The 22,395-nt window shown below is 35.3% G+C and overlaps 1 protein-coding gene across 3 annotated transcripts in view; it reads left to right on the forward strand.

Annotated features, from left to right (window-relative positions):
- RARS1 (arginyl-tRNA synthetase 1) overlaps positions 1-3,171 on the forward strand; it is a 34,103-nt gene extending 30,932 nt beyond the window's left edge. For all 3 annotated transcript variants that reach the window (XM_023506196.2, XM_031953636.1, XM_003756809.3), the window contains exons 13-15: positions 855-1,027; positions 1,867-2,114; positions 2,876-3,171. In XM_023506196.2, coding sequence (XP_023361964.1) covers positions 855-1,027; positions 1,867-2,114; positions 2,876-2,985 — 531 coding nt within the window. In that variant the 3' untranslated portion in view covers positions 2,986-3,171. The remainder of the gene's footprint in view (positions 1-854; positions 1,028-1,866; positions 2,115-2,875) is intronic.
- Positions 3,172-22,395: the final 19,224 nt, after the last annotated feature.

Raw genomic sequence — 22,395 nt, forward strand, 5'->3', positions numbered from 1 at the left:
GACACCTTTGCCCTAGATGGCATCTACCCTTCTCTCCTTCACTGAAGTTTCTGACTTCTTGCCAAAGTCAATATCCTTACATGTACACCTGATCCCATTCCTCCTGTCTTATCTAGGAAATTGTATCCCCAATCATCCCACTTTACATACTTTCCCTTGCTTCTTTAGCTTTCTGTACCCATTGGCCACACTTTTCTCCTCTCACTCCTCAGCCCTTTATTAATATAACTTCCAGCCTCATCACTCAGTTGAAACTGCTCTCTCTGGAATTACCAGAATCTAATGTTTTATCTTAGTTTCAAGTATTAATCCTTCTCAACTTATCTGTCACATTTCAGGTTTTTCATTACTTTTTCCTACATTTCTGAGTCTTCTTTCTCCTTTGCTGAGTTATTCATATCACACTACATAATTATGCGTGTTCTGTGCTAAACTTTATTCTCTTCTTCCTCTGTATGCCTTCTCATCAGTTTCCATGGATACATGGGATATTCAGAAGGGGGATTCACATTGCTGCCAATATTATTTTCTTTTAAGTATAACTCTAACTATGTCACTTTACCTCCAGTGGTTCCTTTTTTTCTGTAAGATTAGATGAGTAAAAAATTCTCTTGATTTTCAAAGCCTCTTATAGCCTGGATCCAACCTATGCCTCCCAAATGTCTTTTTGTTTAGTGTAGATTTTTGTACCCATATGTAATATACACATACACACACACACTTTTTATGTTATTGTTTTCAAAATGTAAATTCATTGTCGAGATATGGATTATTTCATTCTTTGTTTTTATGTCTTAAGTACCTAATCCGTTGCCTAGAATTACTAAATAGTGAGTGATTCCTTTTTATTAAAGGTATTAACTCTGGAGGAATTGAAGGCTGCTCAAACTTCAGTGGCTTTTGGCTGCATCAGATATGCTGATCTTTCCCACAACAGGATGAATGACTACATTTTCTCTTTTGACAAAATGTTGGATGACAGAGGAAATACAGCTGCCTACTTGCTCTATGCCTTCACTAGAATAAGGTAAAGTGGAGAGAGAATAAGGCATATGGCATTTTAAATAAAAAAATCAACTTACTAGATAAGTTCATTGTTAGAAAAGAAAGACACTATAGAGGTCAGTATTGATTTTGGAAATGGATGCCTGGATCAGGAGGGCACCCATTCAAGCCATATTTTTATTTGTCATCAGGCATCAGTTAAGACTACTACATCATTCCCCTATAGTTGGTACCGAGATTGCCTCTTCCTAGTATACTTTCCTGCTTTTCAGCTTCCTTTTATGAATTGTCTTTTCTTCCACCATTAAATTGTAAGTTTCTTAAAGGCAGATACTATCTCTCTGCTTGTGTTTGTATTCCTAGTGTGTCGTGTAGTACTTAATATAATTAATGGCAGAGATAGGACTCAAATCCAGGTTTTCTTTATGACTTTTAATCTGAGGTTCTTATAACTGCATTATGCAGTCTCTTGATCTGAATTCTATTTTAAAACATTTATGTGTATATTATTTTTATTTCCTCTTTTAAAATAATGTTTTCATCTGAATCCTTGGGTTTTGCCCTTATTTTCTGTGCCACCTTTTCTAAAAGTTACTGGTTTAAACACCTCAGATTTAATCAATATTTAGATTTCCTGTTTTGGTTTTATTTTAGCAAGTGTTTCAGACCAGATCATTAGTTATAAATTGCATAGTAAAGCTAGTACAGCTGCTATAATACACCAAGAAGAAACACCTTTTCTTCTTAACTGTTAGTAATATGAGTGGCTAATGCACCTTTCTTTTTGCTTAATTTTGTAATAAAAAGAGTGATTATACAAACCATAAATGAACAGTGTTCACATAGTGGATTCCATTCTAGATCTATTGCCCGATTGGCTAACATTGATGAAGAAATGTTGCAGAAAGCAGCTAAAGAAACTAAGATCATTTTGGACCATGAAAAAGAATGGAAACTAGGCCGGTGCATTTTACGTTTTCCTGAGATTTTGCAGAAGATTTTGGATGACTTGTTTCTCCACACACTCTGTGATTACCTCTATGAATTAGCAACCACCTTCACAGAATTCTATGATAGTTGTTACTGCGTGGAAAAAGACCGGCAAACTGGTAAGTGTCTTTCTCCCACTTACAGCAGGATTTTATGTGGAATTTACAATATGATATGAGGCATTCTCAATAGGAAGTAGTCATGCTGATTAGACTTCCTAGAACAATTCTTGGCTTTTTTTTTTTTTTTTTGGTATTGAAAACAATCCTCCAAAGACATCATCAGTTTTGCTTCTACTCCATTCTTCTCTTCCTCTATAGAAAATATCTTAAATTCAAGTAGTTGTTTGTTAGACTGAATTGTTAAACAGCTAGGTAAGTCTAGCCATTGAAGACACATAAACTAGCATTAAAGATAAAAATATCAGTGGAAAGAAATGCAGACTTGCCCTATATGCCCTTAAGTTCTTTAATTCCTCAATATCATGAGCTAGAAAGTGTAAACCAAAAGTCACTTTTCTACATTCCCGACCAAAATGCCTTTATATTTTTCAAATTTCTGCTTCCATTTAGAGCACAGAAGCACTTGGAAGATATTGTAGAAAGAACACATTTTTTAATAAAGAAAAACAAAAATTTAAGAATACCTCAATGGGTCAAGCTGTTTCAATTAACAGCACATTTTATTAAGGAATTAAAATAGTACTATCAGATAGTAATCTGAACATTTTTATTTCAGAGTAAAAAAATCATTTTCATTAGGTGACATGCCTATCCCTTCTATGTGAAAGGCAGGGACTATTTTTTTATTTTAACAAGATATGAATGACTAAAAAAACAAACAAAAAAAAAAACCTGTGCCTTGTTTTTGTTTTCTGTAGGTGAAATAGTGAAGGTGAATATGTGGAGGATGTTACTTTGTGAAGCAACTGCAGCTGTCATGGCTAAAGGATTTGATATCCTGGGTATAAAACCTGTCCAGAGGATGTGATAAAGCTTGTGTTTGAGACATTTTGTATTTTTACAAAAATGGCCACTAGCACTCTTTGCTTTTTTATAATCATGTGGAGAAGATATTTTAAAAAATAAAGGAAAATTGCAACTTTCTCTATAAAAAGGGTATTTTTATTTCTAATAAATATATTTATAAAGGAAAAATCATAGTCTATCAGTCCCAATCCCTCTATTACTACTAACCTGCTTGGTAATCAACCTCCTGCAGCTTTAACCAAAGGTGCCAGGTATAGCCATGTGCTGACATGGTGACAAAGGCAAGTCCAATTTTGGTGGTATAATGGGAGGAAGGGATTTGTACATTACTTCTTCACTGATCTGGCCTTTCAGTCTTTTACCTTTTGCAAATGCCCATTTCCCTTCTTCCCAGGGAGGAGATGACTATAGACTACTAGTAAGAATTGAAGAAAATTGATCCTTGGCACTTGCTTCATCAATTTCACTATCATTATCCCCTAGGCTTAGTGAGAAAATAGCAGTCCAAATAGACAGAGGACAATGCATGGGTATTAAAGTATATTATCAGCTTTCAAATATTGTTTATAAAAACTTGTCCTCATTTCAAATATTCTTGATGTGTGTGTACATTCTCATGAAATTTTTATATAGATGGAAAAGTAGATATTCTGAGTTGTTAATATTTTCACTTTGCCTTTTCTCAGATAACTTTTGAGATAACAACTTTAGATACCTTGTGAATCAATTCTCTCCCAATAACATTGGCTTCTGCTCAAGTCTTTGATTTGTACACTTGTCCAGCTTCACCATTTATATGGAATCCTCCTTCAACTTGTGTTCTAGGATGGGTCTCCTTTAAGATGACAAACATATTCTTGAATGCCTCATTCAACAATCAGAATCGTTGGAAGCAGTAGGGAGAGAGTACTCTGTGGGGTCAGGAACAAAGCCTGAATCCAGCTCCTGAGGCAAGTAGGTTGTCCAAAGAGTTTGGACTCATTGAGTCTGGAGTCAGGAAAGACCCAAGTACAGATCTGACCTCAACAAGTCACTTTAACTCCTTTAGTTTCCTCAATTATATTATGGGGGTACTGTAGTCGCACTTCAGAATCTTGTATTCCCTACATCTTCGGTAAACTGTTAGTGAAGCTGATCTGATATGGAAAATCATTGCCTATTCTTTTCTAATATTTACATTGAGGATGTTCTTCATAGATATTTAGATTCTCATAAAAAGTATATGAATTCAAAAGACATGCTTCTATAATTATTTACTTTCTTTTAGTCATCGCCTTTTGATAATACAAAATCTATTTTTTTCCATGCATGCTCTAGGAATTCCTACTCCCACATCCCATCCCCCATATCTGGAGAAATAGTTCTTTAGTACCCTCAGAATGCCGAGCACAGAGAGCTGAGCCCGAAATAAAAAAGAACCAAGTTCAGATCTGGCCTCAGATAATTTCTAGTTATCTGGGCAAATCACTTCAACTCTCTTGCCTTGATTTCTTTAATTCTAAAATCAATATAATAATAGCTCTTATTAAATACATTGTATCAAATGAGAATGTAAAGCACTTAGCATAGTGCATGGTATATAGTAAACACTATATAAATGCTAGCTACTATTAATCATTATTATGTATAATTGATATCCAGATTTTCCATCTTTGTTTCCTATGCTATTGTTTTCATTTCTCACCATAAGCATAACTTATCACAGTATAAGAAATCCAAAAGTAATGGGTCTATTATCCTTGAGGAAGAAAAGAGTTTTATTTTTTAAATATTTTTGTATTTTTTTCATCTGTTGATTTTTCTTCTACTTTCATCCTTAAATGCTAGCTTTTTGCTAGCAAAATGATTTTGCTTGGGTATATTACTTAGCAAGCTTTCTTTTGCCTTCTGCCACTCCCATATCTCCTCCATAAAATATTAGAAACTAATTTGTATATATTCTAAATCAGTAGAGTGCCTTTTCCTTCCCTATATCATCTTTGAAAGTAATTCATGTATTTGCTGAATGAGCTGTTATGACGATTTTTATCATTTAAACTAATAGAAATTTCATAAATCAGTGATGACTTTGCTTTTTAACATCAATCCCATGATAATTATAAGTTGTATCTTTTTTCACTTTTATTGTAGATTTGTATTTTTATCTTTGCTTTAACACAATAGTGATCTGGTTTATTCTTTGTATTTGTATCTCAATTGATTTCTAACACTGCCACATAGTAGACAATATGTGTTTGCTGATTGATATAATACTGCCGATTTCATGTTTTGTGATCATTCAGTATTTGTGTTCAGCACCTCCTGTTCTGATTTGACCTCAAGCAAGTAACTACAATTCACTTTCCTCATCTGTAAATGAGGGCGTTTGATAAAATGACTTCTAAAGTTGTTTCCAGTTCTAAATCTTATGATCCTAAAGTTTTAATGATATATAGATATAAGATTTATGTGTAGTTATGCAGCAAGGTGGCATTGGAACTGGAGTCAGAAACACCTCAATTCAAATCCTGACTGAAATATACTGTTTTACCCTAGGCAGGTCACAACCTCTCTGAGGTTCAGTTTCATCATTTATAAAATAAGCATAGTAATAGCCCATACTTTGTAGGTTTATTATGAGAATCAAATGAGATAGCATATTTAAAGCTCTTTGCAAATCTTAACATGCTATACAAATGCTAACAACTATAATTATTCTATAATTCCAAAGAAGGAACAAAAGTAGCATCTGAAATTCATGAAATATATGTAAGGACAAAAGTAAGTATAACAAGGAAAGAAAAATTGATTAGATAAAGCATGTGCTAGACATTGTGCTAAGATACAAAGACAAAAGTGAAATGGTCCCTGCTTTCAAGAAACCCATATTTTATTGGAGAGCACCAATTTATACACAGATAAGTAAGTACATTTTTTTCTTTCTAATGCTAATCTTCAGCCTCTTGAATTCCTTAGTATTGAACCATATTTTCCAATATTTTAAACCATCTTCACTGTATTAACTTATGCAGTGAAATTACCAGATATCAAAGTCTGTAACAAGTGTTTACTTCAATAATATAAACTCTTAATTTAGAACATGCCTTGCATGAGGACATGTAAATTCATGAAAGGTTTTTTAAAATTCTTATTGGTTTAAATAATTGAAAGTATCATAGATTAAGATAAATTGTATTCTCTCCAGACAAGAGAGTAACAAAAGACAGAAAAGAAAATAATAAAAAAAAATTAAATGCATACGTGGATTAGCTGAATTCTTAACAAATAACTTTTTAAGAATTCAGATAATCCACGTATGCACTTAAAGTGTATTTAAAAGATAAGGGAAATAGCTGGATTTAAATTAAGAATTTGGTTGAACATCATACAACTACAGCTTTAAGAAAGGGGATGGGTGTAATGGTCATTAATACTGTACACTTCAAATTAGAAAAAAAAAAAAAAGCATGATGATAAAAATGAAAAAGAAATTGACATGATTCTCAATTTTTGTGCACCCCTGTAAATGCTTGCCTCTGGGCATTCACTACATTTGTGAACACTTTTATACCACTCAGCATTCACTACTGCCAGTCTCCTAATTCCCAGGCCCTCAGAGAAATCTCTGGTCACTCTCTTTTGCAGCTTAAACCAGTTTCACCAAGCTTACCTCTGTCTGAGGAATTCAGAGATCTCTGGCCATTGTTTCATAAGAACAATGGTTTAAATACCTGGTAGTGCTAGAGAACAGCCATGTGCAAGCTCAAGGTCTTTTATTCACATGTTCACATCCTGCCTATCTGACCTCCTGTTGACTTCCAAATGAACTCCCAGTCAAAGAGAACCTGCTTCCTCAGCCCACTGCTTAAATAGGGTCTATGAGGTCACATGCACAGTCAGAGAAGGAGACACCTCCCGTTAATGAAGCAATCTCAATGTGGCCAGAGTTACAGCTCACGAACTGGTTCCTGTTTTCCCCCAGAAATCACTTCCAGTGATCTCAAGCATTAATTGCTTGTTTACTTCTTGATGCACTGAATGAGACCCGACTCTTACACACCCCCAAATACAGGAGGTTAAAAATAGATTTTCTTGTGATACACTGTAAAAGGAGACCATTATATTCCTCATTCAAGATACAAAAAAAATCAAAAAGATTAGTAATAAAGAAATTAAAACTCATAGATGCTTACTTAATACATTGTAATTAATGAATTATATCAACCTTGTCATTCTTGACATTTTTTCATTCTTTGGACTTCATTTTATTTTTATTTATGTTTATTGATGTTTCATGAAGCCATTAGCTTCCATTTCACCAATTTTAGTTGTTTTAAAAATTATTTCCAAATGAGGTTTTCTGCCTCTTAATATTTGGCCAGTTCTGATTTTTTTCTTTTCTTATTTTTATTATTAAAGCTTTTTGTTTTCAGAACATATGCATAGATAATTTTCAGCATTCCCTCTATTTTTTATTGTAGCTTTTTATTTTCAAGATATATGCACGGGTAATTTTTCAGCATTGACCCTTGCAAAACCTTCTGTTCCAATTTTTCCCCTCCTTCCCTCCAACCCCTCTCCTAGATGGCAGGTAGACTAATACATGTTAAATATGTTAAAGTATATGTTAAACACAATATATGTATACATATCCATACAATTAGTTTTTAGCATTCACTCTTGCAAAACTTTGTTTTCCAAAATTTCTTCCCTCCCTTCCACTCACCCCCTCCTGCCAAGTAATCCAATATATGTTAAAGATGTACATTTCTTCTATACATATTTCCACAATTATCCTGCTGCATAAGAAAAATCAGATCAAAAAGAAAAAACAATGACAAAATACAAGCAACAAAAAATATGCCAATTCTGATATTTAAGGAGATAATTTCATTAATATTTTTGTGACTTGTCAGAGTTCTTTTTTAATATAATTTTTTTTCAGCTCTCATTTGTTTCTCCAGCATTTCTCTACCATTCTTATTTGATATTTAATGTCATTTTTGGCTTTTAAAAAAAAAATCTTCATTTAGCTTTTGTAGGAATTCTTGTTGGGTGTGTATTCAATTTGCATTTTTCTTTGAGGCTCTGCTTACAGATGGTTTTAAGCTTCTCTGTCATCCAAATTTGATTTCAACAAATGTCCATATGGAACAAGATAAATTTCATGCAATATTTGGTCACCATATGTCATATTACCAATGATTAATGTTTGAACCAATGAAAATAATGCTTATACCAACATTGATTGGAGATATAGTGAAAGGAAACTTCTATAAAGAGCTTGATAAGGCCCTCCAAATTGAATTGACATCCAACACAATAAATGCAGTTCAGTGCAAAGTTGTAAATGGTGAAGACAGGAATTAATATATGGCAAAGCATAATTTAAGAAAAAGAAAGTGGACAGGGACTTACAGATTGTACAGAAGCCTCACACTTTGACATATAGGCACATTCTTCAAGCAAAGAATTGGTAAAAATAGACATGCTGAGCACCAAGTATTATCATAAAGAGCAAAATCTTCTAATTGTCTGCTTAAGCAAACCATTGATTCATCAGAGACAAGATTAGAATTCATATAAAACAAGAAAAAATAACTACAAGAAAAAAATGGCATGGATTTAAAACAAGCCTGAATTACTTAAACAATTGAGAACAAATAATTGATACCAATTATAATTTTATCTAAAACTTCAATCACCAAAAATTACTTTTAAATGGATTTTACTGATACCTTTTGTTCTTTTGTTTATACATTGCCTACATTTTTCATTCTCTCCCAGATATTCATTATAACATAGATCAAAAAAAAAAAAGGAAAACAATTTAACAAAATTATCTGACACATCAATAAAGTTTAACATCTGCATTAATATTTTCCCATCTCTGCAGAGAAGGAAGAGTTCTTTTTTTATATTTCTTCTTTCAGGCCAAACTTGAGCAATATAAATTAACAAAGGGACTAAAAGAGTTTAGAAAGCACCTCATTAACAAGCCTAGGCTTACTTGCCAAATGGCAGATGACTGCCAAGGGCAACATTGAGTTAGAATATAAACTTGTTTATAAAGCATTATAAAAAAGGATGATGGAGGATAATGAGCAGTATTGTCTCATCAAAGAAAGAGAATCAGTAGAGGTTAATGCCAGATTTAAAGAAAACTTGGCAAGCTATCTCTAAACAAATACATTCAAAAGCATTCAAAGATAAAAATAGAACTACAAACAAAAAAAATTGAAAATATTTGCAAAAATAGGACACATGGAACCATTGCAATTAATTTCAAACACCACAGTCCCAGATATAAAGGGAATCACTAAAAAAGACAAAAAGCAGCAAGAGTAAAACAAGTATATAAAGAGATAAAATATTCAAAGTAATTCTACTCTGTAATTGATTTTATATTGTGTTGATTTTATATTATAATTGATTCTGTATCTGATTAAGGCCCTTTTTTATGTCCTTGAGTTGAACTCAGGAATTTAGCTTTCTGAGTTAGTTTCAAGTTAAATTAAAAGAAAAGTTATTATCTGTTATACCAGCAGCCCCTACAATACTTCCAGGACATCTGCTATGTTTAAGCATCACAAGTTAGCTTGGAACTGTCCTGAAAGATATACCATCTGTTCTTGCCTGAACTTGTGCAATTATGGGATGTTTTCTCTCTGCCAAGGAAGAATAGTTTTTATTTCCTAGCAAATATTACAAGACCTCTTTAAACTAACATTTCTAACTTATCAAAAAGAGGCATGATTAGCTTCACCTGAATGCCAGCCCACCTTTCTTAGTATGGCCAATTATAATGTTCAGTCCCTACCAAGACCCCTTCCTTATTACATATCAATAGAGTTCCCTCCTCAGTGAGGTCACTGGCTAAATGGAAGCTGCTCATCAGACCCATTTTGTTAAGTTACACTGGTACCTTGGGATTCTTCCTTAATTCAATTGATTCCAGAAGGCACAATGATTGGCAAAAGTGAGTACCAAATGAATTTTTTCCATAAGGAGTACATAGTTAGGTTGTGCTGTCAAGAGAAAGCAAAGAAGGCCAATCCCATGGCAAACTTACTGGAGGACATAGACATCATTCAAAATACTCAGGCTTAGATAACCTGAGAACTGCATCATTGGAGGGAACTTCTGAATCAGTGAAACCATACATTTATTTGAGAACTTTTTTAAAAATATGCATCATGATCAAACAGGGTTTATATCAGATATGAAAAACTGGTTCAACATCAGAAAAAAATCAACTTTTAAAAATACATTTAAAAAGGTATGATCATGTGGGGATGGGTGCTAGACCCCCTTTCCTAAATTAACTAATTAGAGACATCTTCAGGTGCAAAGAGAAAGCATTTATTTAGTCCCTGCAGGGAGAGGCCCAGACACACACCTGGGAACCATCCCAACTCCTGCCATGGTCACATCCTGATCAGCTTCCAGCTTGTTGGAGTTTAAATAGTAAAAGACACGAGCCTTTTCATTGTGAGCCTTTTCATTGGATAGCCTAAAAGGACATAACCATCCTTGACCAATGGTCACCAATGTTGCCTGCTTCCCACAGGTCACGTCACTTCCTGTAACTTCCTGAGGCTCTGACCTTTAGAGACCATGTGATTCCCTGCAACCCAAGGTCTAAGACCTGCTCTTCTGGCTCTGGGAATAAGGATTATGTGACTTAGTTTTCAAACTGAGAAAGCTTCATCCAATCAGTCCCATTCAGTTCCCCCTTTTTCATCTGTTTGAAGATTTCTCACCCCAATATATATGTCTTCCACTAGAACATTTTTGTGATCCAGGCCTTCAGGCTGGTCCCTCTTCAGTACTAACTGTACTAATCTGCCCTCTATCATTTAGAACCAACACCCGCACATCAGTGGAAGCTTTAGCTAAATCTTGAACTACACTAATGAGTAAGCACATAAGCAAGCGGGTGACAGGATATTACTGCTTAAAAGAATGAGCAGGAATCAAGAGACCCCCTCCTCCCTCCTGCCACCAAACCTGTCATCATAGAACAGATTGGTATCTGGCAGCCATAGAACTCCAGCACTGTGGAGGCCCAGGGGCCTCAGAGGCATTGTCACACCATCCCTGCCTTAAGCAGTCCAGACCCAGACTCATTTGGGACAAAGGAATGAAGGTCTCATTTTCTGGAGCTGCTTCAGGCTGACAAGGGGCATATAGCTGGCCCTACCCAATGGGGTCTAGACTGAAGAGGGGAGATGAATGACTTGTAGGCAATGGCAGTAGCAATGCCCAGTACTGAGTGTCAGGACCAGTTCTCAAGTGATTCCAAGTTGACCAAGTGGTTGGAATTTCATGATTTGGAATCCAGAAGAAGCAACTCTCACAAGTATGTTAAAAATACAAGAACTAAATATGAGCAAAAGAAAAAGAATAAACTAAAGTGTAGTTAATATGGATGTTATTAGGGACAGTAACAGTAATCAAAAATCCCACCCAGAGGAAGGCGGGGGAGGGGGGGAGGGAAGGAGGGGAGGGGAGTGGGGAGAGATTAGGGTATCATAAACGTCTCTCATCCAAACAGCTTTTCATAGGATAAATACCAAAGAATGTTTCCCCAAATTCCTGCCTTTGTTTACTCAAAGGAGTAGATACAATGGGTAGAATATTGTGCCTTCATTGAGTATGATCTCTCCCAGCAAAAACCCTAGAGTCTTATAAGGAAAGGCTTTTACCCAACTAGTACAAGTGTTAACAATACCAAAAGCAGTTTGAAGGCCCTGCAAGTGGCACATATGCAGGTCCTTTTAACAGTCCTTTCAGAATTTATTTGCCTGGGAGCTATATGAAGGAATGCAGGAGTCAGAAGTTGGGGAATTAAAGTTGCCATAGTCAGGGGCAAACAGGAAGTTGATCTCTAACTGTGTTTCCCTTCACCCAAAGTGAATTCCCCTTTGTTTAGGAAACAACAGAGACCTCTCTAGGTCCATGGACAGCTGGCAGTAATCGTTTTCTCTGCATACTTAATGGAAAATTGTTTGGCTATCAAAACCCCCCTTTCTTTTCCATATAGCCCCTGTGATCATGAAAAAAGCATTTGAAGTCAGTATAGATGTTTGCAAAGTAAGTAAGGGGTCTAGGATAGGGATCTCTGGAACCCTAGGACCTAGCCCCACCTTCCATCAACATGCAGTGTAAAAGGCTCTAGGCAGATTCATTTAGCATTCAGGGTCCTAAGAAAAAACCTTAGCCGGAGCAGAGATCAGTAAGATTGTCTTCTTCCTCTCTTACTGAACAAAAGGAAAAGTTGGAGTGGCCCCAAATATTTAGGCAAAGTAGTCCTTTAGAGAAAGAAACTCTGGAAGCAAAAGAGTTAAAGATTTATAGCAGCAACCAGAGAATCTTCTAAGACTGGGCTGCAAATCAAAATATCTGTATACTAGTATTGTGTCTCATATCTTCCATTGACCACTTGCACTGATTACAGAAATTTGCTATAAGAGGAAAAATCTGGGACATGTCAAAACTGGTCCTTCAGGTCTTGACCTTAAAAGTACATACAGGATAAAAGCATCCTTAACTCATTTTTACTTCAGGTAACTGTCCTAATTTTTAACAATTCCCCTCTAAGCCAGATTCAGGAATAATCATGTTCAAATCTGGTCTCAGACACTTAACACCACTGGGAAATTGAGTCAAAAGGACCCTACTTTCATCAGAGGCCAAGATCATCATCCTAATTTCTTCCCAGATACTTCCACCTGTAACAATTTCTTTTGAGTAGCTTGTGGCATATTCCTTTCAGATGGTGGATCACTGGCTTAATGATCAGATAGTTATATCTGAACTTAAAACTCCAAAAAAATATCAGTTGCAGTTCCAAGAGATTTTTATTTTTATCTCCAATAGCAATTCTCATTAAAGCTGCAGATGAATCTAGATCTCGAGGATCACAGTAAGAGATTCGTTGCTTATTTTTTCTTATATCTAAGTAGATGATTTTAAGTTCAACATTACACAAATCATTTTGCTTTTAAAATGCCCAATACATAGAAAAACTCTAAATTGCATATTGTCCATAACAGAAACATGTCATGTTCAAAGGGACAAAGGCAAAAACTATTATTCCCAGAGTTCCCTTCCATAATGAATACAACTTTAAAATGACACAATACAATCAATTAAAACTCATAGAGAATATAGAATATCTTAATTTCATATTAAAAAACCTTATTGGAATTAACAATTTCTTCATTCTTAAAAAAAATGTTGTCAACTTCCTCCAACTGAGGAGTCCCTATAAAATTTTTGGAAATAGCCCTATCAATTTATCAAATCAGGTTAAAATTCTGTTCTAGGTTTTTGTTATCATATTCCTTAAACAAGGAGACCATTATGCACTTAGATAAACTTTAAATAATTTGCTGAAGACAGGTGGGACATCTTAGTAGAAATAAATCACTTTCAGAAAACTTGTGGTTCCAACACACCTCTTAAAGCAGCTATTAACAGCATGTAAATGTAGGCTGTTCCTTTAAACAATATAAGCAATTAATGTTTCAACCAGCAAAGGGGAGGGGAGCTAAAAAGAGCTGCAGTTTGTGAAAAAGCAGTTGCACTACACTTAATAGGGGGGAGGGGGAAATTAAATTGTTACCTAACAATCTAACCTGGCAAATTCCTTTTACCCTTCCTCCACTCCACATGACATTTCTCCCAACTTCACCACGCTTCCTGACCCCCATTTCCCACAACTAACTTTTTTAGGGTGCCAAGTCCCTCAGGACTCAGCCTGCCAGCCAAAGACATGCCCCAACCTCATGGGGTATCTCCTTTCCCCTGGCAAATGGCAAGTTCTACTAGGAGCTTGCTCCTTTCTGTCTAACCTAACTTTTCTTCCCTATCTCCAACATGCCATTTTCCTATCTCTTTTTCCTTCTCTCATGCCGTCTCTTCTCCTGTCTCTTCTCTCTCCTCCCAATTCTACCATATTCTCTCTTTCTCCATCATACACTCTCCCTTTCTCTAACATGCTCCCAAACCAATAACCCTTCTATTTAGATACTCCATTTAAACTATTAATTGCTTTTGCAAATCAATCTTGTCTTTAAATCATTTTTTAAAAAACTTTAACTTTGGACCAAATTTTATAAAACTTATACATATATCCAGCAGAGCTGACAAAATTTTAGAGCATAACTCATAATTTTATACATTACCCAATATACTTTTAAAAAGCAACATACCATCCGATGAGCAAGATACAAATGTGACCTCCCCTAAGGTAAGCTATCAGAACTTTGTTTTAATAACCTATATTTTAACTTAAAATCAAATCAAATACAGCTTTAAATTCCCAATAATATAAAACTGATTTTACTATTGTACCTCAAATAATGAATTTCACTAAACTGATTGAACATAGTTTCTTTCTCTCCCTCTGGCCCCACATGTGCCTACTGCAGTCAGAGAACTCAGAAGGGAAGAAAAAGACTCTTTTTCGCTATCCTCTTCCAGAAGGCCCCAATTTGAATTGCTTTGGAATCTTGACATGACCAATTGCCAAATTCCCCAATCATTACTCTCAATAGACTTTCCTGTCGTTCCAACTTTGAGTTGGAGTTTATAGCAAAGTCAGGACTTTCTCTTTTTAACAAATTCTAGCTCATAGAACAGACATGACAAAGACATTCTGCACAAAGACAGAGACTGACAAAAATTACACGGAAGAGGACCATCCTCTCCCCACACACACAATGGAAATACCCAAGTGCACTTTTTTTTCCCCCTGAGGCAGTTGGGGTTAAGTGACTTGCCCAGGGTCACATAGTTAGGAAGTGTTAAGTGTCTGAGACCAGATTTGAACTCAGGTCCTCCTGACTTCAGGGCTGGTGTTCTATCCACTGTGCCACTTAGCTGCCCCAAGTGTATTTTTTTTTCCTTTCTTTTTTGCTCTAAAAAGTTAAGTTGGACTGCCCCTCTCAAAGCATCCAATCTCACAGCCTGACCTCCTGTAATACACAGAGTCCATCCCCTGATGATTCAATCGATCAAGCTCAGAAGCAGTTATCTAGCTCCCGGCCAATGGCAGAGCGTTACTGCCCTGTGTCGTTAACAGGGCCTCTTTCCTGGCTCACCCCTTTCCAGGGTCCCTGCCACCTAAGGACAGCCCAAGGACATTCACAGACAGTGCCCTTGTGGATTAGGCATGCCTAAGTTATCTGGCTCTCTCTTACTCAGGCTTCTTCACCTTGGGAGACTTGTGCATCTGTTTGTATCTGGGTGTCTCTCCTAGGCCCATTCTTAACAGAGAGGGAGGCTGAGAGTCTGATCTGAAGGATGATCAGAGAAAGCCCAACCTGGCACCTACCTTGAATTGGAATCCCAGCCATCTCTCTAGGAAGTCACAGATCCCAGACAAGCCCCCATAAACTGTGTGGGATGGGTGCTATACCCCCTTTCCCAAATTAACTAATTAGAGACATCTTCAGGTACAAAGAGAAAGCATTTATTTAGTCCCTGCAGGGAGAGGCTCAGACACACACCTGGGAGTCATTCCAACACCCACCAAATACTTGTGGAACCTGACCAGCTCCCAGCTTGTCAGGGGTTTAAAAAGCAAAAGACCCAAGCCTTTTTATTGAATAGACTAAAAGGACATAACCATCCTTGACCAATGGTCACCAATGTTGCCAGCTTCCCACAGTCACATCACTTCCTGTAACTTCCTCTGATCTTTAGAGATCATGTAGCTCCCTGCAACCCAAGGTCCAAGACCCGCTCTTCTGGCTCTGGGAATAGGGATCATGTGACTTAATCTCAACATGAGAAAACATCATCCAATCAGTCCCATTAAATCATAACAAAAGTGGTGAAAAATTCACTTTTAATAATTAAATTCATTATAAAATACTCAACATGACAGGTATAAAAGGATTTTTTTTTCTAAATGCAATAAACTACCTTAACCAGAGAGTAAACATAATAGATCATGGAGCATTAGTAGAAGCATTTCCACAGGTAGTGAACAAAGGTGTGCAATCTTATTGCTTTTGACAGTTTTAGAACTTCTATCAGTTGTAATAAGACAGGAGAAGATATAAAAAAAGATTAGTACTGGGAAAGAAGAGGTCAAATTATCATTACTTGCAGATGTCATGATAGTATAACTAGAAAATTCATCTATGTTAACCAAAAAAAAAAAAAATGAAGATAAAAATAATTTCAGCAAAGCTATAAGATACAAGATTAGCCTAAAAAAATCTGTATTCTAATTTATTAATAATAGAGATCAAGAAAATAATAAAAAAAGAATATTCTTTTGAAATAATAGAAGTTATCACAAATTTGGGAATTAACCTGTCTAGGAATATAGCAAGCATGTATGAAAGCTGCCATAAAACTACTATGACTAAAGTAAAGGAGAAACTCAACAATTAGAAAGAAATTTAATATTCATGGATGTTTCAGATTAATGCAGTAAAAATGCTTCCAAATTAAATGTATATATTTAAAGCAAAATGATTTCAAAGAAGCCTGGAGAGTCTTTCGTCAACTATGCTAAGTGTAATGAGCAGAACCAAGAGAACATTGTACAAAGTAATTATATGATGATTAATTCTGATGGACATGACTCTTTTCGACAATGAGGTAATTCAGACCAATTTCAATAGACTTATGATGGAGAGAGCCATCTGCATCCAGAGAGAGGAGTATGTGAATGTGGATCACAACATATTATTTTCGCCTTTTTTGTTGTTTATTTGCTTTTTTTTTCCTCATTTTTTTCCCCTTTTTGATCTGATTTTTCTTGTGCAGCATGATAATTGTATATAAAAAGAATTGCACATGTTTAACAAATATTGAGTTACTTGCTATCTGGAGGTGGGGAGAATGGAGGGAGAAAAATTTGGAACCCAAGGTTTTGCAAGAGTGAATGTTGGAAACTATCTTTGCATATATTTTGAAAATAAAAACTTGTTATTAAAAAAAAAAAAGAAAGAAAGAAAGAAGGAAATCACTGTGATATTTCCCAGTTCTCAATGGCTGAATAGATAAATGGCCAAAAGATATAAACAGTTTTCCAACAAGAAGCCCAAATAAACACGACAAAAGCAAATATTGAACAATCTCTGACTCACTGGAGGATTATTAAGTTATTTCTGCTATGGCTTCAATCCAGGGTTATTTTTATATTCAGGAAAGAACTAATTGGAGGACAAGTTGGCAGGTGGACTTTTTCTCTCCTGAATGAAATGTCTTTTCATAGTCAATAAGCAATAAGCACAGGGGACTCTTCTAATCACTGAACCTTTAAGTCAGTTGTCTGACTGTAATGATGTTGTCTGCTGTAGCATATCATTTCTGAAACATGGACTTCTCCTTCCTCTTGTTTTCATAAAGCATATTCTCAATACTTGCATAAATTATCCTCTTAAAGATTTTTCCGAGTTAAGCTTGTCATTAATTAAATGCCCAGATATTTTTCAAATGAATTGATGTTAAGCCTATTATATCTCAACTTATACTTATGTAATTCATTTTATTTTATTTAAATGCATTAGTAAGTAGTAAGACAAAAAGCACTGGGCTCTCTAGAACCAAGAAACCTATGTTCCAATCCCATAAATAAATAATAATAATATTCTATTAATGTTAAATAATAATAAATAAATAATAAATAAATTCTGGCATTTATCAGCTGGCATATTCAATTCTTCCTCTGAGGTCTAATGGTCACATTTCTGATTTTGTTCTGACTATCTAGAAAATTCCTAGGGATTAAAAAGCACCACAGAGAGGTCTTTTGGTGTTAACTGGGTCAGAGAAGGTTAAACAAGCACATTTCTTATTTTCCCCTATGTAATCAATAAGTTTCTAGACAGCACAAAGGTCAATAGAATCATCAATGATACATCAGTAAATTCACTGAAAGTGGAGGTGACTGGAGGTCAGAGAATTTAGTAAAGATTAAACTGACACATATCATTTTTTCCCTGAAGAATCAGAAAATTCCAAGAAAGCCTAAGAGTAAAGTAAGAACGTGAATGTAGTCTGAATAAGTCAGGGCAGGAGAATGTGGAGAGAGGTTATTGTGGCTTAAGTTTTTTTATTTAAGGACAAATGGGGTACATTTCTTATTTTTCCCAACTAGCTAGAAAATTCCTAGACACTATAAAGGTTAAATGAAAACATAAAATGGATCAGAGGAATTATTCAGAGTTAATTAGGAGCCTTAAAAGTAGAAGTTTATTTGACTTTTTAAATCAGGACATTTCTTAATTTTACCAAATATATTTCTTTACAATTTAATTGGAAAAAGCAAGAGATATTCCAGTTTGACCTTCATTGAACTCTCTAACTTCAAGTGCCCCTCAAGTCTTAATGACATTTTGATGATCCCACTGACCTCATTTCTACTAGCCATTGATAAGTAATGTGATAATAATGAATATAGTAACAATAAAAGCTAATCATAATGATAATATATAATGTGTTAAGACTTCATGAAATACTTTACATATATTGACTCACATGTTTTGATGAATGAGAAATGACAATTTTGACCTTACATTTTTGTACCAAATTTTCTAATTCATTTTGAATAGCCATCTCCTTTTTTTTTACTTACTAACTTCTTCTTCATGTGACCTTTTTTGTTATTTAGAAATTGCTGGCAAGCTGGGAATTTAGGTGAAATATAAATAATACTAAATGGACCTCCAATGTGGTATATGATTTTGTGAACTGCCAACAAACTCATTGGCCTCCTGTGACCATTTATGTTTTCTTCTGACTTTTATGCTGTTCAGTAATTATTTTTTTATATTTCCTTAAGGCTCTACCCTAGTGCTTTGCATCTAACAGGTATTTAATAAGTGATTTTTGAATGAATTAATTAAATTATTCTTAATTTATTTCCAAATTGAACTTTCACAGGCCTTTTTTGGTGGGGGGAGGGGAGTACGGTGTTATAGGCTAGGGTTGTATTCTTGGAGCAATGGAAAAAGGGTTGAATTTGAAATTATTTGGTGTAATTTTGAAAACCAGTCTACTATTACCTACTATTCAAAGTTCTTTGAGTCCAAAGCTCAGAGGACTTTGACTCTGAGCTTCAATTTCCTTAACTGCAAGATTAAGAAGTTTAGACAGTAATAATAATAACTAGTATTTATGTAGTAGATTTTTCAAAGCATGTCATTTGATCCTCACAATAAGCAGGATGTAGGAACTATTTCCCCCCTCCCCTTGCTACCCTGTCCCTTTTATAGATGAAGAAATTAAAGTGGACAGAGATTAAGTGAAGTGACCAGGGTCACACAGCTAGGAAATATCTAAGGCAGAATTTGAACTCAGATTTTCCTGATTTTTGATCCAGCAGTCCAGCTTTCTAACTCACTGTGTCTAAGGTCCCTTCTGGGACCATATCTATGATCCTATAACCTGCATCTGGCTTCATTGACTTATGAACTCGCTAATTTTTCTTTGATCTTATTAAATTTTATCTGAACTTCTTTACACACATTTTGAAGTTCAAGACCAAACTTTGCTATATTATTTATTTTGCAAGGGAAAAGAATTTCTCTTTGAGAAAATATCTCAATTTTAACTTAGTCTTGCCTCTGATTTTTTAACTACAATAAACTTTACATGAACTCATGTGATCTCTAATTCATCATTGAATGGGCATTTACTTCAGAGATAAGCACAATTCCCAAATATTGGGAATATGGAAGGAAATACTACCAATGTGAAAAAACTTGAATTCAGTAACTTCTTTGTAGACCAAATATATTCTGAATGAATTCATTGGCATTTATTTAAAATTTACTGACCTACCAAATCTTAAAATGGGAGTTGGAAACAAATATTTCACCTTAGAAAAAATACCCAATTTGAACTCTGAGACTTCTAATTTTCTTAAATGAATTCAGGCTTCTGAGAAAACGAAAATTTGAAATCTAAGCGAAATTTTTCAAATTATAAACCATTTTCAAATGAAAATACCTTTTAGCTCCTTTACACAAATCACCATGCCCAACCCTGCTGATCAAATAGCTTTCCAAATGGAGATGAAAGGCCTTAGTGCTAGAGGGTCACTGTAGTATATACTTTCTATGCTACTGTTAACAATCAAATGACCTTCAAGTACTGAACAAACATTACCAACCTGAGTCAAGTTCACGCTTAAAACTATTCCCTTTTTGGATAGTTCTAATTGTTAGAAAGTTTTTCTTCGTAAAAAGCTGAAGCTCACCTCTTCAACTTTTACCCATTAAGAGTTTACCTTCTCCAAAGTATGCTGATAAATGTTTTAACAAGTGGATTAGGTCCTGGTGGGGGAAAATGTATGTATGATACACTTTTAAATTTAATCTGCATAATTAATAATTTTCCACCATTTTCTTAAGTCTAGACAATCAACAAAGCATTAAGTCAAGCCCTGATTTGCAGCATTTTTCAATTTCAGAGGCATGAATCCTTACACTAAAATTTAACGTCTCCATCATAGCTCTGACTGGGAGCCAAGCAATATAAATCTAATTCTGCTTTAATATGACAGCTCTTCAAATTCTTGAAGATAGCTATCAAATTTCTTCATAAATCTTTTTTTCCCCATGATAAGAATTTTCAGTGTCCTTGAACTAAGCCTCACGTTTTAAGATATTCAGGGCATTCCACCATTCTGATTTGTCTCTCCAGGATGCTTTGGAGCTTCCAGATTTTAGAAGGTAAAAGGACAAATTCATTAGTGTAGTAAAGATAAAAAAGGGGGTGAAATTTGTGGTTTCTCATAAATGGGATACATAAGAGGATGATTATGCAAACATAAAGAAAGAGGTAGAGAACTAGACACCAAATACCAAAAAGGCAAGGAAGTAAATATTAGATGAACTTCACTCTTATTTGAAATGCACAAAGGAAGTTTGAATACACACATACCTTCATACTCAACAGGGAAGGTATGGAGAGTGGATTTGAAGAGGAAGGATAATAATGGGAAAGGAATGTCATGCTATGAGCAAAACTTCCTGATATTAAATTGGGAAAGAGAGAGAGAAGGGAGGGAGGGGGGAGAGGGGGACATAGAGAGAAGGAGGAAGGAAGGAAGGAAAGGAAGGAAGGAAGGAAGGAAGGAAGGAAGGAAGGAAGGAGGGAAGGAAGGAAGGAAGGAAGGAGGGAGGAGGGAGGAAGGAAGGAGGGAGGGAGGGGGGAGGGAAGGAAGGAAGGAAGGAAGGAAGGAAGGAAGGAAGGAAGGAGGGAAGGAAGGAGGGAGGGAGGGAGGGAAGGAAGGAAGGAAGGAAGGAAGGAAGGAAGGAAGGGAAGGAAGGAGGGAAGGAAGGAGGGAGGGAGGGAGGAGGGAAGGAAGGAAGGAAGGAAGGAAGGGGAAGGAAGGAAGGAGGGGAAGGAAGGAGGAGGGAGGGAGGGAAGGAAGGAAGGAAGGAAAGGAAGGAAGGAAGGAAGGAAGGAAGGAAGGAAGGAAGGAGGGAAGGAAGGAAGGAAGGAAGGAGGGAAGGAGGGAAGGAGGGAAAGGAGTGAAATCTAAGGGGATGTTTTACATTGCCTCTTAAATAATTGAGGGATGGTTGAACAAATTGTGGTATATGAACATAATGTAATCTTATTTCACTGTAAGAAGTGATGAAAAATATAATTTCAGAGATTCCTGAGCAGTATGAAAAAATGCAAAGGGAAATAAGAAGTAGGAGAACAATTTATACAAGAACAACATTGTAAAGAAAAACAACTTTTAAAAACTTAAGAACAATGGTCAGTGCAATAACTGACTATGTTTTCAGAGGACCTTTGTGAAGCATACCATTCACCTCCTGACAGAGAATTTATAGAATACAAGGTGGAGGTATATTTTAGGTATGGCCATTATGTGAATTAATTTTGCTTAACTATTTCTCCTCTTTTATTATTTTCTCCCCTTTATTTCTCTTGATTAATTGTGGGAAAGGAGAGTTGGAAGAAGAAATTAATAATGGTGACACATTAAAAAAGAGGGATACTGAAACATTTTTAAAGTTCAGATTAACAGAAGGAAGTGCAGAGAGGAAAAGCAGTAATGAAAATAATGTGTCAAGCATATTATAGACTTTAAAAAGTGGTAAGAAATAAAGATTTAAGATTTCATGGAGAATTTTCTTTTTGTATTTTCCTATGTATATGGAAATGCTTTATTTTTGATGCTAAAATTCAGAATAAAACATTTCAAAGAAAAAAATTAGGGATATAAAACCTCCACTAAAATACAATTTTGATCATTTATTTTATCACAGAAGTTATACTGGATTCGTGAAGGTTATACCAGTAGAGCCCAAATTCTGGCTGATTTTATTAAGGCTTTGAATAGAGGATTGGCTGGTAATAGAGAGTCTGTCTCTAGTTCAAGTGCAGTCTAATTAAATTTTGAGGTGACAACTGGTGATCATGGTATTGAATTTTCTTTTAA

The sequence above is a fragment of the Sarcophilus harrisii genome, chromosome 2 (genome assembly GCF_902635505.1).
Source record: "Sarcophilus harrisii chromosome 2, mSarHar1.11, whole genome shotgun sequence".
NCBI classification, from domain to species: domain Eukaryota; kingdom Metazoa; phylum Chordata; class Mammalia; order Dasyuromorphia; family Dasyuridae; genus Sarcophilus; species Sarcophilus harrisii.